Below are 22,866 nucleotides of genomic sequence, written 5' to 3' on the forward strand. Positions count from 1 at the left end.
TGCTTTGTACCTCTGTATACTTTTGTGGCAAAATGATTAAACCCCTTAAGTGTCACCATTCCACAGGTGGGGCATTTTTAAATACATTACAAATAAGAAAATTTAAACCTGAACGTATATTAACAAACTACACTACCGGTCCAAAGTTTGGCGTCAGTAGGATTTGTAAATGTTTTAAAATATGCTTCTCCTGCTCACCAAAGCTGCATTTATTTAATCAAAAATACAGTACAAATTGTAAAATTGTGAAATGTTATTGCACTATAAAATAACTGTTTAACGTAGTTTATAATTTCATTTAATAATTAATTCCAGTGATTTTAAAGATAAAATTTCAGCCTCATTACTCAAGTCTTCAGAGTCACACGATCATTCAGAAATCACTCTAATATTCATTATTATTATTATTATTATTATTATTATTATTAGTTGTAGTAGTAGTAGTAGGTAGTAGTATTATTATTAATGGTAATAGTAATAAAAGCACTCATGACTGGAGTAATAAATTAATTGGAAAGTACATATAAAATAAGCAGTCATTTAAGATTTTCATAAATATTTAACAATTTCTTTATATATTTAATAAATGTTGCCTTCATGAACAGAATAATTTTCTTTCAAACACAAAAACATGAAAAATAAACTGACCCTAAACTTTTGGTCGTGTATATATGATGCACATATAGGCATATCATTAGGTGTGAACTCCAAAACTGGGGTGACAGATTAAAAATATTCAGCAAATATGGATAAATAAGACAATAATTCAACAAATAAAACTGAATAAAAAGTAAGTAAATTGTTATTAATGACACTTATTTTATTTGTAACAATATCCTAAGGTAAGTGGGTAAAACATTCATTTGTAATAAACTGACAATTAATACAATTTAATTACACTGCTGTGGAAAATGTTGAAAATATTCTGATACTTATGGTAAATCTGAAGCAATTTTATTATCATCATTAATATGAGTATAATTATTTATTATTTATAAATTAAGTATTAATATTTATTTTAGCAGTAATTATAGCAAGGCAACCTTGCATGTGTACAAAGAACGTTTATTTGCAAAAAAATCGAACATTTAGTTACATTAGAAAACATACAGAAAATACAGCAACAGTCCTAAACATTTCGTGAAATCAGAAAAGAAAATAATAAATATTTCAAGAGAAACAATTAATTTATTCTTTGTTTCAATGGTAATTTGATAGTTAGACAACAATTATTGTACTTGTACATTACTGTACAGTATTTTTAGAAACATTCCGAGAGCTTAGAGAAATTTAAAAGTATTAAAAAATTAAGCGATTATTATTCAAATAAATTTCATTTGTGTATTTACTTGATTGTTTGTTTGCAATAAATTTACTAGTACATACTAGTTATACTGCATGTGAGTGCGTGTGTGTGTGTGTGTGTGTGTGCGTGTGCGTGTGCGTGTGTGTGTGTGTGTGTGTGTGTGTGTGCGTGTGTGTGTGTGTGTGCGTTTGTGTTTGTTTACCTGGTGGAAGAGTGGACTGTGTGTGACAGGGACTCTGAGAGAATTGAGACACATGCCCAACACCATATCATCTGGAGCATCATTACTGTAGCAGTTACAGCCGCTGGACAACAGCTGGACCACAGCCTCTCGACTGAACAACATCCTGCAAACACACACACTCCCAAAAATTAAATTAACCACTGCTGGGCAATCAAAAACATTGGTCATCTGGAGCACCGGCAGTTTTGCCAGGTGGCCCTTAGACAATACTGTATGTGCAAGCCCTTTTGTTTATTACAATATAGTGTATAAATATAAACCACCAATTATGTAGAATTCTGTCCACCCCCAGAACTCAAATAATTAAATCTAGCATCTAACAGTGATTGCTTGTCCATGTTTAAATGTTTGAGATGGCCAATCAAATCAGAAGACCAAATCTGAATTTTCTTTTTTTTTACTTTAAAATGCAATTGTTAAATAAGGTGACTACAGTATGTGCATTAGGTCCATTTTTATTTCAGTTGACTTATTTATGCATTTCTTCTCTATTGTTTCAGTATATATTCACTGTAGGTTTCTTTTGTATGTTATATATCAGTGGGTCCCAAAGAGGGGGTCAGTGAACCTAGTGGGACAATGACAGAGGGTCACTTTGTGAGTCAAATAAATGTCAAATAAATGTTATTAAACTATTAAAATGACCATATTTTATTCATAACCCACAGAAGACAATAAAGTAGTAAATAAAAACATAAAAAAGCAACAACATGCAAATAAAAAGCTCCCAGTCTTTGATTTTTTTTTCATAGGATTGGTGTGTTTATGCTAGATTAACAACACAGTAATAGCGTCAACTGCAGCAGATTCATTTTATTCACCTTATTCTCCACGTATGAACGGGTGCAGCTATTTGAATCTTTTGGCTCGAAACTTCCGGTCTCATTCACTTCCATTCATTTTTAGAGGTTAAAAACAGCTTGTTATGCTGCTTGTTGTTGCAAACTGATCTTTTCGTATTATATTATTCTACTTTTTATGTATAGTCATGCAAACACTTGTTTGTAAAGCGAGAAGTTTGATCGTTTTCTACTGTTTATTATTTCTAGTCATTTCTCCCATAGACAACTGAATCGGAATTCCTAAAACAATCGCAAAAACAAGCGCACCTCCGCGTTGTAGAATAAGGTCAATAGCAGCAGGTTAAACTTTCTGACACCCTTATGGCAATCAAATTCATTACAAATAAATACAGGCCACAGCTGACCATTGAGAATGATCTCTGAGTGGAGCTGTCCAAAATTAAACCCAGTAGACTTGTGCTGAAAACATTGTGCCCACCAGTCTCATTATGTGAGGTTAATATTAAATTAAACAAATTAATAAATGACTTTATAAATTATAGTCTATGATTGTCGGACTTTTGTACTTTTTTTGTGTTGTCAACATGCTCGTGTTTATATTGGCCTACTGTTGTGTATACAACCTTTATATTATAACCACCTCCAAGGGATTTTTGGGTTGCGAGTCACTGGTATTGTTATTTTGGGGCTCTCGGGCTGAAGTTTGGGAACCCCTGCTATAAATCAGGTATATGTGCTTTTGACAAATCATACTACTTGCTTTACTTCTGAATATTTGATTGACTGTACCTCTGTTCCTCCTTTTGGACCATCAAAACAGAATAAGGTGGCCAACTGTCCAGTTTTAGTTTGGACAATTCAGTATTTGGTCAGACACTTTTTTTAAAGACCATCAATAGGATTTTATAAACTGAATCAAATGGTGTAAAATTATTAAACAAACAAAAGCAAATACACTAAAGCACAGGCAAGGTAAGCTAATAACACTAACTGACAGCCAACTGGCTTTGGAATAGTTTAAAGTACAGTTATTTTTTTCCACAATGTCATATACTGTATATACATTCATTCATACATTTTCTTTTCGGCTTAGTCCCTTTATTCATTCAGGGTTGCCACAGCGGAATGAACTGCCAACTTATCCAGCATACAGTATGTTTTACGCAACAGATGCCCTTCCAGCTGCAACCCATCACCAGGAAACATCCATACACACTCATTCACTACGGACAATTTAGCCTTCCCCATTCACCTTTACCATGTTTTTGGACTTGTGGGGGAAACCGGAGCACCCGGAGGAAACCCAAGCCAACACGGGGAGAACATGCAAACTCAACACAGAAACGCCAACTGATCCAGCCAAGGCTCGAACCAGCGACCTTCTTGCTGTGAGGCGAACGTGCTACCCACTGTGCCACCATGCAGCCCACTGTACATACAGTATAATATAATCGTATTATGCATTTATAAACAGTCTGCAGAAATACATCCAAATGCCACTGTTGAATACATCACTTAAATTTCTTTATTGCGTTCAGTTTTTAAGACAAACATTTGGAACTTTGTAGAACCAATCGGACACTGATTATGCACAAACTCAACACACCTTTGCTTGAATGTTGATGTGTCATTGCAGGGTTTGTGAGAGTACATGAACCACACACACTCAATTACGATAAACTCATCTGTTGTTTCCAAAATACACTGGCTAATTGCACAGCATGGGGGCATTTATCTTTAGGTGGGCCGAATTAGAAAGCTCAGGTTTTTAACTGTGGTTTACACACACTTTGTTGTCACCAATGTGAAATGTAAGGTCGTTAGTGGTTGTAGGTTTTAACTGTTTGTATTCATACCAAGATTTAGGAGCTGGAAGCCAGTGATTCAGAAGCTTTTTTGACTCAAAGGCTCCTATTTTGACTCTCAAACTGAGAGTGCTGATATAATAAATTAAATGTTAAGATTTTATGATATCCTAAACATAATTGTGCATGCTATTCAACGATAATAGTAGTTAGTAAAAAATACTACAAATTTTTTAGTGGGGGGGGGGGGGGGGGGGGGATGGGGGATGAAATGTTTGGGATGAAATGATTTTTTTCAAGAAATTCAACAAATAGTATTATTTTAAAGATAGTAGAAAACGGTACAGTACTACCACTCACAGTTGAAGGCAAAATTATAAGCCCTCCTGTCAAATTTGAATTATTTTTAAAGTATTTTCCAAGTGCTCTTTAACAGAGAGAACATTCTTTTCAACACACTTTAAGTGAAATTTTAATAACTTCTAAACTTCCAAACATTTATTTTGGCCATGATGATCATACATAATATTTTACTAAGTTATTTTGCAAGACACTAAAATTCAGTTAAAAGACTTAACTAGGTTAATTAGGTTAACTAATGTCGAGTTCAGACTGCATGATTTTCAAAGTAATCATGTTACAGATGTTCTCACACTGCACGACTATCTGGGTTAGCGCTCTGTCAGTGCTGTGTTCACACTGCAAGATGGATCGCACTGGATTCACACTGCATGACTTTACAATAGGAAGAATCGCCGACAACTTTGTCCAAACTACGTCTCACAATCAAACACACGCGAGAAATGACATGGAAACAATGCGAGGTCACATAGTATATCTTTTGTTATTAACTACATAATGAGAAAGAAGCCATTAGTGATGTAGAAAAATGTACTTATTTTGCTCGCCTGGCTTTGAAAGGATTTAGCAATTCCTCCTCAACTTTTTTCTTTTTTGACCTGGTTGTGGTATAGCTCAGATGACATGTCAAGCAGACACGGGTGCCAAATTTACAATGATTTTCTCCATTTGGGTCCAAATAAACTGAAAATAAGCGCTTTTAACTTCTCCCCCATCCTCCTGCTGGCCTGCAGATACCCACACTAGTGGATGCTGCTCTCTTATCGGCTGTAAGTGATCACCGATGTTATTTTCAATTAGATCATTTCACACGACATGATTTGAATCGCCGACAGATCCAGATTTTTAGCATGCCAAATATCTTACTGGTGTCTGCGACTCATCTGCGATGCTCTCAGATCGCATCTGTGATAGTTCACATTGTATGATTGTTACTAACGTGAATGAGCGTGGACTTTCACCGTCTGTGATTTTTGGGCATTTGTCGGCAATTTCTCAAAACCTGTCATCAAGTCAAAATCAGAGCTAAAATCCTGCAGTCGACAAAAATAGACAACAGTAGTGTTTTAGTAACAAATTGAAAAATATAAATCATAAGGGGGATAACAAAATTGACCCTAAAATATATATACAGTTGAAGTCAGAGTTATTAGCCCCCTGAATTATTAGCCTCCCTGTTTACCTTTTCCCTCAATTTCTATTTAACGGAGAGATTTTTTCAACACATTTCTAAACATAATAGTTATAATAACTCATTTTTAATAACTGATTTATTTTATCTTTGCCATGATGACAGTAAATAATATTTGACTAGATATTTTTCAAGACACTTCTATACAGCTTAGTGACATTTAAAGGCTTGACTAGGTTAATTAGGTTAACTAGGCAGGATTACATAAGTTATTGCATAAGTTATTGCATAACGATGGTTTCTTCTGTAGACTATCGAAAAATATATATAGCTTTAAGGGGCTAATAATTTTGACCTTAAAATGGTTTTTTAAAAAAATCAAAAACTACTTTTATTCTAGTCGAAATAAAACAAATAAGACTTTCTCCAGAAAACAAAAGTTATCAGACATACTGTGAAAATTTTCTTGCTCTGTTCAACATCATTTGGAAAATATAAAAAAAAAATTAAAAGGGGGGCTAATAATTCTGACTTAAACTGTATATATATATATATTTAAAAAAAAATTATTATGGTACTCAACAATCTATTAAACAATCTAATACTTATTATAACATACCATAGATTTAGATAAAGATTACAAAAATATCAAGGATAAAAAGTTAAGAAAAAACTGAGTAAACAAGTACAACAAACCTTAAAGAAAATTAAAACTTATTACAGATAGAAATACGACTATCTTTAGAAGAAAAAATATTATAGGAAAAACTTAGAAAATGTCTTCCTCTGTTAAAAATCCCCTTGGAAACATTTGAAAAAGAATGAAAATTTCACAAAAGGGCTACTAATTTTTCCTTCGATTATACATATCATGTGTACAGATAAAAACTGCACATGCAAAAGAGACATATTTATAAAGAAATAAATATTCATTTTATTATATGTATCAGTGGAAAATAAAAACAAAGTGGTAGTTGATTAAGTTATTTGACGGCTTGAAAAGAATATTCTTAAACCCTTAACTAACTGTTTGCTGGAAGTGGTTGGAAGTGACTGGAAGCAGCTCAGCCAGGCAAATAAGGCAATATTTTCACAGACACACCTGGAATTTCTGTGAATAAAAGATTTGGGAAATACCATTTTCATGTACAAACTGACCAGTATATTAAATTGAGTTCATTTGAGTGGATATAGAACATAATTACAATTTAACTTGGAGTTATGGAGCTTGGGTTTCATTGTTATTACTAAGCGTTTTCATGTCTCCATTCAATATCCCATTTAAAATGGAATTATGTTACAATACTGAAGTAAAGTAGAAACCTACGGTAGAAACCTACAGTTCACACAGACTTTAAATACAATGTCAAATAAATGTCCAAGAAGCAGTATGCTAGTGAATCCTTCACTCACCCTCCACCACCAGTGATGTAACTGTATCCTCCTTGACCCAGTCCATAACCATACCGCTCTCCCAGACACAGCGGCTCACTGGACTCATAGCAGCTCAACAAGGCCTGCAGTCTGGGCAAGCTGTGAGAAACACACTCATTATACCTCCACCAATGCTTACACTGGTCTAAACACCACCAATTTTATGTATGTGGCTTTCATGCACACAACAAGCCTTACCTGATTAGAGTATCATCATCCACAATCAACAGCCAGTCAGTTTTGGGTACGTGACTGCTCAAAAACCGCCTCAAGATGGCAAATGTTTTTCCACAGTGACCTGAAAGAGGATACAAGTCAACTCAAATTGATATAATTTGCTCAGCCTTATGTCATTCCCAACCAATAGCACTTTTGATTTTCTTTGAAACACAAATGAGAGTATTTTGACCAAATCTGAGATATTTCTGTCGCTCCACTCAAAATCGTGAAACGTCCACAAAGAGATATCATCATGAAATAAAATTAACCCGTCACATACTTTTGTTACAGTACTTTTGTTTTTTTTTAAATAAAGTATTCGCTGTCACTATATTTTTATTTTTTATTTGGGTTGGGGATTTTGTTTTTGGGTTTAGTTTGGTTTGGCTTTGCTTCAAAAAGGAGTACATACCTGCCAACATTTGTCTCGGTTTGGGGGGGGGGGGGGGTGCTATTTTCCAGGGGTGAGGTGTCTGGGGGGGGGGGCTAAGGGGCAAGGGGGATTTTCCGGGGGTGAGGTGTCTGAATAACACTGTTGAGAATCGGGATAATAACTATAATGTGGGGGTAGAAACTGTACTATGAAGCGGGTTTTGGGCAGCGGGATACAATACCAAATACCAGTTGGCGACCCGGGGGTGTTACAGACTGTACCAAAAAGTTGGGGGTGGACAGTTTGTTTTAATTCAAAATACCTTATTCTGTGTTTTTTTTTAAGTAGAGAAGGATAAATGAGCCCTTAACTTACTGTTACATTTGCATGGAAAACTACAGTAAAAATGTCAACAAATACCTTATTCAAATATTTTCATCTCGTCCAAACTCATCCAGACTTTTCTCTTCCAAAATGAAGTCTTCAATATTCAGCTAAATCATGTTTATTTTCCAAATTCTTTTGTCCGTATACACATTTTGAAGAGTTTTAGGTGAACAGACATATATATATATATATATATATATATATATATATATATATATATATATATATATATATATATATATATATATATATATATATATATATATATATCCGATTTAATTCAAAATACCTTCATTTACATATGATCTGTGATTTCTTAAGGACACACGGGTAAACGAAGCCTTAACTGACCTTTACATTTACATTGAAAACTACAATAAAAATGTCAACAAACCTTTCAAATAATCTTCTTGTCCAAAAGAGGACCTTCACATTTAGCTAAATCATGTTTATTTTTTTATTTCTTTTGTTCGTATACAAAATTTGAAGAATTTTGTGTGGACAGACATTCAGTCGAGGAATAGAAATATCTCTGGTTTAAATCAAAATACCTTCATTTACAGTTGAAGTCAGAATTATTAGCCCTCCTTTGATTTTTTTTTCTTTTTTAAATATATGCCACATGGTGTTTAACAAAGCAAGGAAGTTTTTACAGTATGTCTGATAATATTTTTTCTTCTGAAGAAAGTCTTATTTGTTTTATTTCGGCTAGAATTAAAGCAGTTTTTATTTTTTTAAAAGACATTTTTAAGGACAAAACTATTGGCCCCTTTAAGCTATATATTTTTTTGATAGTCTACAGAACAAACCATCATTATACAATAACTTGCCCAATTACCCTACCCTGCCTAGTTAACTTATTTAACCTAGTTAAGCCTTTAAATGTCATTTTAAGCTGTATAGAAGTGTCTTGAAAAATATCTAGTCAAATATTATTTACTGTCATCATGGCAAAGACAAAATAAATCAGTGATTAGAAACGAGTTATTAAAACTATTATTTATTTTTAAATTAGAAATGTATTGAAAAAATCTTCTCTCCGTTAAATAAAAATTGGGGAAAAAAATAATCTGGGGGGCTAATAATTCAGAGAGCCTAATAATTCTGACTTCAGCTGTACATATAATCTGAGATTTCTTAAGCACACACAGATAAACGAACCCTTAACTAACCCTTACATTTGCACTGAAAACTACCAAGAAAAATGTCAACAAACACCTTTCAAATAATCCTCTTGTCCAAAAAAGAGGTCTTTCATATTCTGCTAAATCATGTTTATTCTTCCATTTTTCATTGTTGTTGTCTGTATACATGTTTTGAAGAGTTTTGAACAGACATTCAGTCGAGAAATAGTTATAACTTTGATTTAATTAAAAATGCTGTAATTTACATATGTTTTGAAGACACAAAGGTACACAAACCCTTAACTAACCCCTACATTTGCATTGAAAACTACAATAAAAATATCAACAAACACCTTTCAAAATGAGGTCTTTCATATTTAATAAAATCTTGTTTATTTTTCCTTTTTTTTTCTTCAATAACTAAAGGAGAGTTGAATGACTGACTTTGTAGAGAGCTCTGCGATTTAGCTTTGCTCCTTAACAATGTCTTCTGGCTGTCAGAAGAAACTCCGAATTAATGCACTCTGTCCGTTCACAGTTGGAATAGCAAATGGAAAAGGGTCGCTTTTTCTCCGTCATGTACCCTTCAGATAAGTACCGCAGACGTGGTGTAATATCAGAGGCAAATGTTTTTTAGGCAAACAGTCTGATAGTGATTTTGAATAGAGAACGTCCACCGTCTAGAGAAAATAAAGGAGAAGGGAAGACCCTGAAGGAACCGCACTGGTGAACAATAACGCAAGAAAATACAAAAAGGCAGAACAAGATGTGCTTTTGTCAGGCTTCACAGGGAGAACAGGAGCTTCTCCACAGCACATATCTGAGGTCTGTCGGATCGCCTGTGGCCAGCCGTCAAATCCTTCCTCAACACGGAGACGACAGGTGTAGAGCGCTGACAGGGTGTGTTTAAAACTGTAGGACAGAGATGCAGACAGGAACATGCAAACCAGGGCAGGACAAAGTTCACAACTGACTCTCTTGATCATGAGGGTGGACTGCAAATGAACTGTTCTTGTAGTCAGTCTCATTAGCTCATTGGGCTCAGGTTAATTGCACATTTGCAAAATGAATTATTAATTTAAAATGTAAACAGGAAAGTTAATAAAAAATATCTTCTCTTGATGAAACATAATTTAATAAGGGCGGCGCGGTGGTGCAGTAGGTAGTGCTGTCACCTCACAGCAAGAAGGTCGCTGGTTTGAGCCTCGGCTGGGTCAGTTGGCATGGGTCTGTGTGGAGTTTGCATGTTCTCCCCGCGTTCTCCAGGTGTGCTGGTTTCCCCCACAAGTCATAAGACATGCGGTACAGGTGAATTGGAGAAGCTAAAATTGTCTGTAGTGTATGTGTGTGAATGAGAGTGTATGGGTGTTTCCCAGTGGTGGTTTGTAGCTGGAAGGACATCCGCTGGGTAAAAAAATATGCTGGATAAGTTGGCGATTCATTCCGCTGTGGCGACCCCAGATTAATAAAGGGACTAAGCCGAAAAGAAAATTAATGAATGAATGAATAATTAAATAAAAAACTATTTATATAATCGTACAAAACATTAAAAGTGAGAGAAATATATTAATATTCTGAACATTTTAAAGGATTTTTTTATATTCTAAAAAATAAGAAACATGTAAGTACAACTGTTTTAAAACAAACTAAAAAAACCAAAAACTACTTAAAGAACTAAAATATATTATCATTTGGATGAATATAATTTAATAAATAATATCTATCTATCTATCCATCCATCCATCCATCCATCCATCCATCCATCCATCCATCCATCCATCCATCCATCCATCTATACCCATAAAGAAATAAATAGTAATTGTATTATATATAATTTATTATTATTTGTATATGAGTAATATCACATGAGTAGCATAGTGCAATATGGCTGTATATCGGCAGTGGTGGGAGGTGTGCAATGTGCCTTAGTGTCCCACCAGTGATGATATACAGCCATATTGCATTGCTACAAGCGAGATATTGGATTTATACAACAGTTCGATGGCACAATTGTGTATATAAAAAGAAAATCAACCACGGAGAGTTTAAAATTCTTTTGTACGAGGAACTACTTTCTTCTGCAATTCATTCACATCTGCGGATGACGGTCAAAACAGCAGAAAACGTTTTTAAAAACATATCACTTTAGAGCTAGTATTTGAATGAATCTCTAGCGTAATGTCTAAAGTGATGACAAAACATGTAACTTTTGCTGACATTTTAAGATTATGAGGCTGAATGACATGAAATGCCATCAATTTAAAGAGATTTACCAGTATTTCTCTGTTGCAATCAGTAGATCACAATAATTAACCATGAAAAAGCTCAAGCAAAGCAAACACTAGCAGATTAATAAATACAGCACTATACAATACAAAGAGAGAGATCGATTTAGAATGTCATTTAGCTGTTTTATAATGATTTGTTCAGCGGTAGTTTAAAATACGAAACAAAAACACTAAGCACTTATTATGTGGTCTCTGTCTCATCATGTGGCGCAACCGTTTTTGTTCAGTATTCTGTTTTGCTCTCAGTATGACAGGCTGATGGCCGCCACTCTCTGAACTTATGCATTTTTAAAATTGGCACTATCCTTATAAACAACTAAATTCTCATCTAAAAAAAACTAAAAAGTACATTATGTAGACCAACAGCAGCAATATTTGTATATTTATACAGTTTATAAATATATATATATATATATATATATATATATATATATATATATATATATATATATATATATATATATATATATATATATATATATATATATATATATACAGTTGAAGTCAGAATTATTAGCCCCCCTTTGAATTTATTTTTCTTTTTTAAATATTTAGCAAATGATTTTTCACAGGAAATTTTCACAGTATTCATTCATTCATTCATTCATTCATTCATTCATTCATTCATTCATTCCTTTTCCTTTCAGCTTAGTGCCTTACCCAATTTACCCTGCCAACTTACCCAATTCACCTGTACCGCATGTCTTTGGACTTGTTGGGGAAACCGGAGCACCCGGAGGAAACTCACGCACACACGAGGAGAACATGCAAACACCACACAGAAATGCTAATTGACCCAGCTTAGGCTCAAACCAGTGACCTTCTTACTGTGAGGCGAACATGCTACCCGCTACGCCACCATGCAGCCCCATTTTCACAGTATGTCTGAAAATATTTTTTCTTCTGGAGAAAGTCTTATTTGTTTTATTTCGGCTTGAATAAAAAGAGGTTTTTAATTTTTAAAAAAACATTTTAAGGTCAACATTATTAGCCCCTTTAAGCTATATTTTTTCAATAGTCTGCAGAACAAACCATCGTTATACAATAAATTGTCTAATTACCCTAACCTGCCTAGTTAACCTAATTAACCTAGTTAAGCCTTTAAATGTCACTTTCAGCTGTATAGAAGTGTCTGAAAAATATCTAGTCAAATAATATTTACTGTCATCATGGCAAAGATTAAATAAATCAGTTATTAGAAATGAGTTATTATAACTATTATGTTTAGAAATGTGTTGAAAAAATCTGCTCTCTGTTAATCAGAAATTGGGGAAAACAAATAAACAGGGGGCAAATGATTCAGGGGGGCTAATAATGCACTGATGTAAAGTTAAAGTAATGACTCTTAACATCAAACACTGTGATACATAGTCTCACTCTTATGACTTGCCTTAGATATCTGCTTAGAATAAAAGAGTAAATGAATTGAATATGTTGAAGTGGCTCCTTAGTCAGAGACATCGTGTCAAATTAATGGCTTTATGAATAAACAAGTAGGACGAACAGAAGAACAGAATGTGCAGAGAGATTTTCTTAACATTAAACAGAAGGGAGCAGGTGATCAAGCGAAAGATTGACCCATCTGACGTACTTATAAAGTTCGACTTTTAATTGAGAGACAGAAAAAGCCTAAATGTGAGAGTGCTGGAGGGTTATACTGAAGTGCACTCAGAACAAAATTACAAGACATGAAAAAGTATCCAGCACAGACAATGAATGTGCCTGTTCCACTTCGTGCCCCTGATTGGACTTTATGTTCTGATCAGACATAAAGCGACGATGAACACATTTGCATAAGCCATCAGTGACAGACTGCCATGAAAGTTCAGCTAATCAGCTCTTCTCTTGGCAGAATTGGGAAAAAAGATACTAAAAGTTGTCTCAAGAACACACGGTGTTAACTCACTTCATCCTGTGAAATGCTTTCATCATTTTATTCTAATCATCAGAAAATGCAACATTGGGATGATAACAGGATTCAGAAAAGAAACTAGTTGGTATGTTTCCATCCACCTTTTTTTTAGCACATTTTGGGAACATTGAATAAAAAAATGCTCATTCAAAATGGCAAGATGCGCATCAATTTTTGAGAATGTGCATTAAAAACTGAGTAGGATAAACTTTTTATCCCAACTCAGGCTCATTCTGAAAACATACCTCTATATACATTTGTGGAGAGCGCCAAATATGTCCCAGGTGCTACGTTTTTTTTTTTTTATCAGTTTTTGTTTTCGCAAATCCACCTGAGGCCGCTGTGTATGCTATTTGAGATCTCAAGTTTCTCTTGCAAGTGCCATTCGGCCTGCTGTTCTTGCATAAATCCACCAGAGGCCACTGTTGACTGACTGACTGACAGAATGACTGACTGACCGATCGACTGACCCACCCACCCCCTTCTCCAAACCCAACTAATAGTGTTTTCAAAAGCACAGATTGACCCGCCTACCCACTTCTTTAAACCCAACCGACAGTTTTAAAAAGCAATCCAGAAAAAGGAAAGCCCACGTCTGATTTTAGCCACGTTTTCAGATTTTACCACATTCTTACCCTGTTATTTACTTGTTTTTTTTTATTTTTTGGCTTGTCTTTTGTCTCACGCTTTCTGGAATCGTTTTTTACCAGACTTGAACCCTGTCATCGTGGTCATCTCCTCTCTGCGTCTCAAGTCCACCGACATACATGGCAAGCTAACTGGACAAACTGGTAACAGCGGGAAAGCTGTTCATATGCAGGTAAGCAGTCAGCTGGTAAACGTGAAAAAGTTCTTTTGGCTACATAATTCGCGATCTCCAGAAATGTATATAGGGCTATGTTTTCATTATAAGCCTATGTTGTTTTATCCAATAAGGAAAAAATTGCACAATGGGACTACAGTGGGAAAACATTTAGAGGATTAAATAGTGTATCAAAACATGCACGTGATTATGTCATAACAGATCATGTTCTAAGAAAAATTGGTGCAGTGAAACTGCTTTAATGAACAAACCATCTCATCAACTACATTGCACAACATCTGAAATGTTGTTTTGGTCATTCTAAAACCCTTAGCCAAAGTCCATCATAACAGTGTTTCAGTATTCTTACCTCCCAGAACTGTTTTGAGCAAAGAGCGGTCTAATGCTTTCAAAAGCCAACACAAGTTGATTTAATTTCATCTTCGTATTATAAGACTCAAGCAAGTTATGAGAAAAAAGGCAAACAGCGGCTTCTCTTACCACAGCAAATTTCTTTTTTTCTATTGATATTTGGCACTATTTATCAGAAATTGACGATTTTGTTCTCTCAGATGTAAACTTTTCATTCAATGTGATATTCAAATTTTGTGCATAAGTTTAATTCACATCTTGGGATGTTTTTTATTTTACAGTTTTGCAGCCAATCCTACAATAACACCAAATGCAGTTGGGAAGGTAACTTGTTATTGTTATTATTTCAAACAATAGCTGCGTCCCAAATGGGACACAATACACTATGCACTTATGCACTTACACACTCAACACCATAGTATATTGTTACAATTTAAGGAGAGTAACATTCATTTTGGGTGAAACACATAAGCAAAACGCACAATATCAACAAGTGAGGGAGAAAATACCAAGACTAACTAAATGCAATAAAGTGAGTTTATTTACAAAGATAGTGATAATAATAAATGCAAAAAATATGTACATAGAAAGGACATTAAATATTTACAAGGATATATTGAAAGTTACAGACAATAAACGGGACACAAGATGTTTGAACAGATAGATGGGAGAGTATGTAGTGTCGTCCCAAATGGAACACTAATGGTTATTTTACTAAGCGGAAGTTCAAACCGTTTCCCTGATGATGTTTGACGGTTGCCAAATTAGTGAAATAAATGACTAAACTACCAAATAATACCTGTCATGAGTATAACCGCATTCACCATCGAGAGGCGGTATAATCACTCTTGTAGAAGAATTTTGCTTTCACAATCAAAATAAATAAAGTTATCCAACATGCATGCCTGATCGCTCTGCCCCTTCAACTACGTGAGCAAACCAGCGGCCGTTGAGTGCGTGAAGTGTCCATCATTCCACACTTCTTTTTACCGGTTGAATAAGTGCATCATCCGGGTAATTAAAGTGCACTTTATTTTTTAATTCAATTATTTTTAGAGTTTTCAGTGTGAACGCACTACTTACACTATCTATACAACAAAATAGTGCATAATTCTACTACGTATGATCTACTATGATTTGGGACGCACCTAATGTCTGAGAAAACAATATGGTATAACCACAAACACTGTTTCAACTCTATGTAATCAGATGCAAAGCAGTGTGATTTATTAATTTGAGCAGCTCCTAATGATAACAGTTTTCTCATGGAGTGACTTAGTTTGTACATAAAAGATCTATGTGAACTCCATCTCTGCAACTGCAGTAAACCTGAGTAGCTTATAACTTGAACATGCACCATTCAACCAAACCTCAATTTTGTAATGAGAATAACTAATAAATAGACAAATTATAAACAAAAGTGAAGCATTTTAGAGGATATTTGTCATGCATATATACTGTATGTTTGAAATAACAGTAAAGAAATAAAAATATTACCTATAGTAATAAATATTCAGATTTTGTTGTGCCATTTTCTATTAAAAAAGCTACTCATGAATGGGTTTTGGCTTGGCTATGCGTATAACAGTACCTATGATTTAAACACAGCCTGTTTCTGTTTAGTAAAACCATCACATATTAAACACATTTGAAAACGTACCTCTCTCTGTGTTTGGCACTCCCAGATTAATGGTTGGTATGGAGGGATCCGCGTAATCGCTGTAATACTCCAGCAGAGAGGCTTGTTTACCCCATGTTTTCTTCACCACGGGAACTGTTGTGAGCGAACAGAAAAATCAATCAATTCTTCACCACACAAGAGATAACTCCCACAATCTTCAGATCATAACATTTAATATAAAAGTTCCTGTACACTATTTTTAATATTGGAAGAGACTGCAGGTAAACAGAGTAAAACTTCCCTAGTTGACTGATTATATATTAGTATTTTTCAGCATTTTTCTAAAAATGTTTTTGTCTGACTATAAATGCTCCACTATTTAAGTAAATTTGTGCTATTCTGCATATATTTTAGCAGAAAAAACTGAACATTGCATAAAGTCAGGTTCAAATTTTTATTCAAAAATATTTACGGAGAAGATTTTGGGAAAATTTTAATTTTAATCAGGACAATATAATTCACCTTATTCTTTGTGTACAAGCGGGTGCAGCCACTTGAATCTGTTTGGTTGGAGACTTCCGGTCTCATTCACTTCCATTCATTTTAGATGTTAAAACAGCTCTTATGCTGATTGATGATGCAAACTGATGTTTTCTATTTATTTTATTCTACTTTGTCCGTATAGTCTAGTTTGGATCATGTTCTCACCACAAATGAACCGCTCCAGGGTTCATTTTAAAGCATACTGAGATTATACTGAGCATACTGTGCTCCTCTTCAAGGAGGTCTCGGTATGCTTTTTTTGGTCCCCTTTTGGTGCGCACTCAAGTGCAACTGATACATTCACACCTGCCCAAACAAACCGCACCAAGAGGGAAAACGAACTCTAGTGCGATTCAACCGAACTAAATAAGGCAGGAGTGAAAACACCCTAAGTTAAAGCAGCCGATTTGAATTTTATCACTCGATTGAATAAGCGTTATCAGTGGTTATCAGCTGATTGGTTATCAGCTGATAGATATGGGCCAGTATGGGCCTTCTGCACCTACTAGTACGCTCAGAAGGTTGTTATCATCCATCCACATGGTTAATCGGCTATGTAGCTCACATACGGCTGTGGCCAGAAGTTAACAAGAATTATTAATATTATTTATTAAATTTCCCAATAATTGTATTTTATTAACGTCTACCCCTACCCCAACTCTAAACCCAACCATCACAGTAATCTAAAAACAGATCTGGAGTCTTCTTTATTAGTAGAGTTGATTAACTAAGTGGATGGATGATAACAGTCTTCTGAGCCTACCACAAGGCGCAGAAGGCCCCTACTGGCCCATATCTATTAGCTGATAACACCCATTCGATCAAGTGATAACATTCAAAGTGGGTAGTTAAAGGGTTAAACATGTATTATGAATGTTTTCCAAATATTTGTTTAAAAATAATGATAATAATTTTATGAAAAGCCAAAATCTCAAAACTCACATGTGGATAAAAAAAAGTGTTGCATCCTGCAGAGTCTCACTGTAAAATTGAATTTTACCCCATGGAATCAAACACAAGATCTAAACAATCCACTACAATGCCATTACATGTCAAGTATCAGCATCAGCAGGTAAGAGAGCCATTTTGTAGCTAACGATTTGTAACTAGCTCTTCCGACAATAACAATGCCTCCATTTTTACCAGGGCTTGTGGATGCAGCCCTTTTATCCCAAAATAATTGAAGGGGAAATATCATGTTCTTCCTAATACTATCTCCTCAAAGTGACTTGCGAGAGATAATTATGATAATCGGTGCAATTAGATGCAACCGACGTGTCAGTTAGTTCGGCATTTTTCCCTCCCAGATGGTTTTGCTGAATTCAAACGGCAACACTTTATCTGTCTCATTAAGTTTGAATTGATGCCTGGTGCTTAGTGACTGCTCAGAGTTGCCATGAAGGGCTCTAATAGCGGAGAGAAGACTGGAGTGATGCCCATCAGGGCGTTCAGCCAAACATCTCTCAATACTGAGTCACTTCAGAGGTCAAATAGTGATGCCCGCTAAACTGTTAAAAGGGAGCAAGACGTCAGACTTAATCAGCGGAGACTTGAGCAGGTTTAACAAATGGTTAAACAAACAACATGCTGTAAGAAAAACAGGTCACATTTTTCTTTACAGAACAATTCCCGCTATTTAGGGGATAACATTTCTAACATTCTTCAAACTATCTTAATTTGTGCTCAACAGAACAAAGCAACTCAAATTGGTCTGGAACAAGTCAAGGATGATTAATTAATTGCATATGTTTCATTTTTTGAGTGAACTAGTCCTCTACTAACTATTTCTATTAATAAACTACAACATTTGCCCCAGTAAACTCCTAATTTGCTGTTTCGTTCATTCATTCATTTTCCTTCTGCTTAGTCCCTTATTTATCAGGGGTTGCCTTAGTGGGATGAACCACCAACTATTCAGGCATATGTTTAAAGCAGCAGATGCCCTTTCAGCCACAACTCAGTACTGAGAAACACCCATACACTCTCGCATACACCAATACACGGGGAAAACATGCAAACTCCACAGAGAAATGCCAGCTGACCCAGTAGGGGCTCGAACCAGTGACCTTCTTGCTGCGAGGCGACAGTGCTAACCACTGAGCCACCATGCCGCCTTTAATTTGCTGCTTATTGACAGTTATTAAGGTAGTTGCTAGATTTAGGTATTATACAGAATTTGGGATGTAGAGTATAAGATTGTGCAGAATAAATGCATTATAAGTTATAATTAACAGCTAATATCTTATTAATAGGCAGGTAATAATCCACCAGTTAATAGTGAGAACAGGTAATGTAAACTATAGTGTTACTAAAAAGCATTACTGTTTCCACAATAAACTAACTAAACAGTAACTGTTTTCAAGATAGTAATAAGAAGAAATATTAGAACTATTTTTGAAGGATTATGTGGCAGTGAAGATTAAGACTATGGTGCAGAAAACTCAAAAATAAAATCACTTTCTAAATGAACAGTTATCTATTATAAATGAACAAAATTCCTTAGTCTTACACGAAACACATCTTTTTAAAATGTTAGAACACTTTCCAAACCTAAAGTTTTACCATGGCAGTGTCCGCTCAAATGTATTAAATAAAAAAACAAAGAAATAAAGAACAAAAATAATGTTTGACCTCCAAATGCTGATGATTATGACAGAAAAGAGGGAAAAAGATTAAAAACTACACCCAGTTTTACTGCCTATTCAGGGCCTTAAAAGAACACTAAATCAAACACTAATGAAGTTAGCCAGTAACTCTTTATTAGTTCTAATAATATCTGTAAATGCAGTGAGTTTAAATCACTTATAATGTGCATTTGAAGATGCAACATGAACCAAAACAAGTTTGTAATGAGAACAAATTATAAATGTGTTGTTAATAAAGTAAAAACAGAAGGTTCCCTGTTTAATTTTTAACATTTTAAAAAAAGGCAACACTTTGGTTTAAGGACCATTTTCTCACTATTAACTAGTGGCTTATAACCTGCATATTATTAAGTTACTGTAATGTAATGTGTACGTATATAGTACATTTGTCCTGTATGGCCATACACCCAAAGTACTTCACAATCATTAAGGGGGCGGGGGTCTCTCCACACCACCATCAGTTTGCAGCATCCACTTGGATGATGCGAAGGCAGCAACAGGACAACGGCGCCAGTGCGCTCACCACACACCAGCTATTGGTGGAGTGGAGAGACAATGATAGAGCCAACTCTGTGGATGGGGATGATTGGGAGGCCATGATGGGCAAGGGCTGATAGAGGGAATTTGGCCAGGCTACTCTTTACAAGAAGTGGCATGGAATTTTTAATGACCACAGAGGGTCAGAACCTCGGTTTAATGACCACAGAGGGTCAGAACCTTGGTTTAACGTCTTATTCGAAAGACGGTGTTCACTGACAGTATAGTGTCCCCGGGGCGTCAGGACTCACACAGACTGCAGGCTGAGCACCCCCTGCTGGCCTAACTAACACCACTTCCAACAGCAACCTAGTTTTCCCATGTGGTCTCCCATCCAGGTACAGACCAGGCTCAGCCCTGCTTAGCTTCAGTGAGTCTTTGGCTGCAAGGGTATATTGTTTTTTTATTTGTACTTACAGTATAAAATAAATATTCTGTATGGTCTTTTTCTACATTCATAATCCTACCCAATAACTAATGATAAATATATACAGTAATAACTATTAATAAGTAGTGAATTATGAGTTAGGGACAGACGTCATACAGTAGTTAATGATTTGTTTATAGCTAGAATTGTAGCTTAATTTTTTATTAGTGTTATTATTTTTAACAACTGAATTGTACCCTACATTAAAAAAAATTGTACCTTTAATTAAAGTGTGACCAAAAAGAACAAACAATGGATTAAATTGTAAATGTTGATCACACTAATTAGGAGACAAATAAACACTTTTAACTAAATATACATCTGCTTTTCTGCTTATTGTTATTTATTAGTTAGGAATGTGCTGTAAAACAATGAGGTAGGATTTAAAAATATGAAATATAGTCATGTAGAATACCCATTAATTACTAAAACAACAATATTCTAGTAATATTCTAGTAGATAACTGTGAAAACTGGTTCCCAAACTAATGTGTGAACTTTAAATTTTAGTGAGAAGTGTCCCCAAAGTGTAACCAAAATGTCTTTTTTTTTTTGGAAGCGAGGGTGGGCAGGAGTTGACTCTTTACAGTGTCTGACATGTGACATTTCTAAGTGCTCATGTGAGGAGTTGAAGTACACTTGTGAGGGCGTATATGTTATAAGCACTGATTATTAAGAACACAGCACTCACCTCTGTCAGAATGGAATTTCTTGCAAGTTTTCACTGCTACGAAGATGTTTTCGATCTTCACAGGCTCACCCTGGAGACACACAAGAGCAGACAAGGCTCTGACAGACTGCATGATGCTCAGTGATATGATGAAAGCCCTCACTCCCTTTACATAATGTCAAGTGCAGTGAAAAGAAAGAACGTCCCTCCTTTAAGTATTTTAGACATCTCTGACGACACCTTAAATTAGTGAACATATTAAGGCTATCAAGAGTTAAATCCACACTACTACTATATTCAAAAATGACGTTCAGGTTATATAGAGAAACAATAATTCACGTTTACAAATAAAAATATATTTTTTATATAAAACATCTGCTTCTTTTCTTCATTTACCAAAAATGTGTAAACTAGGCATGATTAACTACATATTGTCATGATCACCAGCAATCTAACCCTCATAGATCACTGGAGAACATTCACATTCACACAGACTACAATCCTGTCTCCATATGGACTACAGATCCAGTCATGCACCGCTCACATGCACCTGTTCCTTATTCTGTTGATTTCAAACACTCTCACATCTGGGAGCTGCTCATTTGTAATGTACTGATTACACTACACATATATACGGCTCACTTCGACACTCTCGAGTCTTGTTATCTGTTACATTACGACACGTTTCCTTTGCCCTGGCTTGCACTGTTTTGACTCTCGCTTTGTTTGTTTGTTTATTCCTGTTTGCTGCATACCTTTGACCATCTGCCTGTTTATGACCATGACTTTGGATTTGCCTGGACCATTCTACTAATAAACCCTACATTTGGATCTGCACTCTGTTGTCAGCGTCCCACTTCACATTACAAGGTTAAAAGGCCAAGATGGACAGAGGCCAGTGGGCAAATTTGGCCAGGATGCGAAGGTAAAACCCCTACTCTTTTTATAGAAGATCATGGGATTTTTTTAAGGTTTAATGTCTCATCCAAAAGATTTTATTTTATTACAAAGATGTTTGACCAAGAGTTAATGCAAACTGTGCAACCATTTCATTAAAAAAAATAAACTACAATTAATAAAACCAAAATTTAAACTAAATATATAAAACTGCAATATAAAAACTGTATCCACAATGAAAAAAGTGGTTTGCCATCTCGAGGTTGGGGTTTTGTTCATGAGTGAGGGAAGGATGGAATGTGAGATTGACAGGCAGATTGCTGCAGCGGCAGCAGTAATGTGGTTGATGTACTGGTCCATTGTGGTAAAGAAGGAGCTGAGCAAAAAGGCAAAGCTCTCGATTTACCGTCCAATCTACGTTCCTACTCTCACCTATGGTCATAAGCTTTGGGTCTCTCTCTCTCTATCCTGGATACAAGTGGCCGAAATGAGTTTCCTTCTCAAGGTGGCAGGGCGTACCCTTATAGATAAGGTGAAGAGCTCTGTCACCCTGGAAGACCTCGGAGTAGAGCCATTGCTTCTCTACATTGAGAAAAGTCAACTGAGGTGGCTCCAGCATCTGTTTCGGATGCCTCCTTGATGCCTAACTAGGGGTGTGTACCAGGCATGTCCCACCGGAAGGACGGGAACCGTGAACACCTCGAGGTCCACCCAGAGGAGCTGGAGGAAGTGTCTAGGGAGAGGGAAGTCTGGGGTTCTCTCCTAAATCTGCTGCCCCCACGACCCGGCCGAGGAAAAGTGGATGAAAATTAATGAATGGATATAAAAACTAAAACTAACAAAACCATTAATGAAATTAACTAAAATTACAATAAAATGTACAACAAATTAAACAAAAATAGTATTGACATTAAAACTAATTAAAAGATGTAAGCTGAGAAAATATATACTATTTCTTCTATGCTA

General features: G+C 35.4%; 1 protein-coding gene across 1 annotated transcript in view; it reads right to left on the reverse strand.

Annotated features, from left to right (window-relative positions):
* b3glcta (beta 3-glucosyltransferase a) overlaps positions 1 to 22,866 on the reverse strand; it is a 161,180-nt gene that overhangs the window by 2,619 nt on the left and 135,695 nt on the right. The window contains exons 10-14 of the mRNA XM_056474024.1: positions 21,025 to 21,094; positions 16,222 to 16,335; positions 7,283 to 7,382; positions 7,064 to 7,183; positions 1,509 to 1,653 (exon numbers count right to left, since the gene is read on the reverse strand). Coding sequence (XP_056329999.1) covers positions 1,509 to 1,653; positions 7,064 to 7,183; positions 7,283 to 7,382; positions 16,222 to 16,335; positions 21,025 to 21,094 — 549 coding nt within the window. The remainder of the gene's footprint in view (positions 1 to 1,508; positions 1,654 to 7,063; positions 7,184 to 7,282; positions 7,383 to 16,221; positions 16,336 to 21,024; positions 21,095 to 22,866) is intronic.

Source organism: Danio aesculapii, chromosome 15 (assembly GCF_903798145.1).
Source record: "Danio aesculapii chromosome 15, fDanAes4.1, whole genome shotgun sequence".
Taxonomy (NCBI): Eukaryota; Metazoa; Chordata; class Actinopteri; order Cypriniformes; family Danionidae; genus Danio; species Danio aesculapii.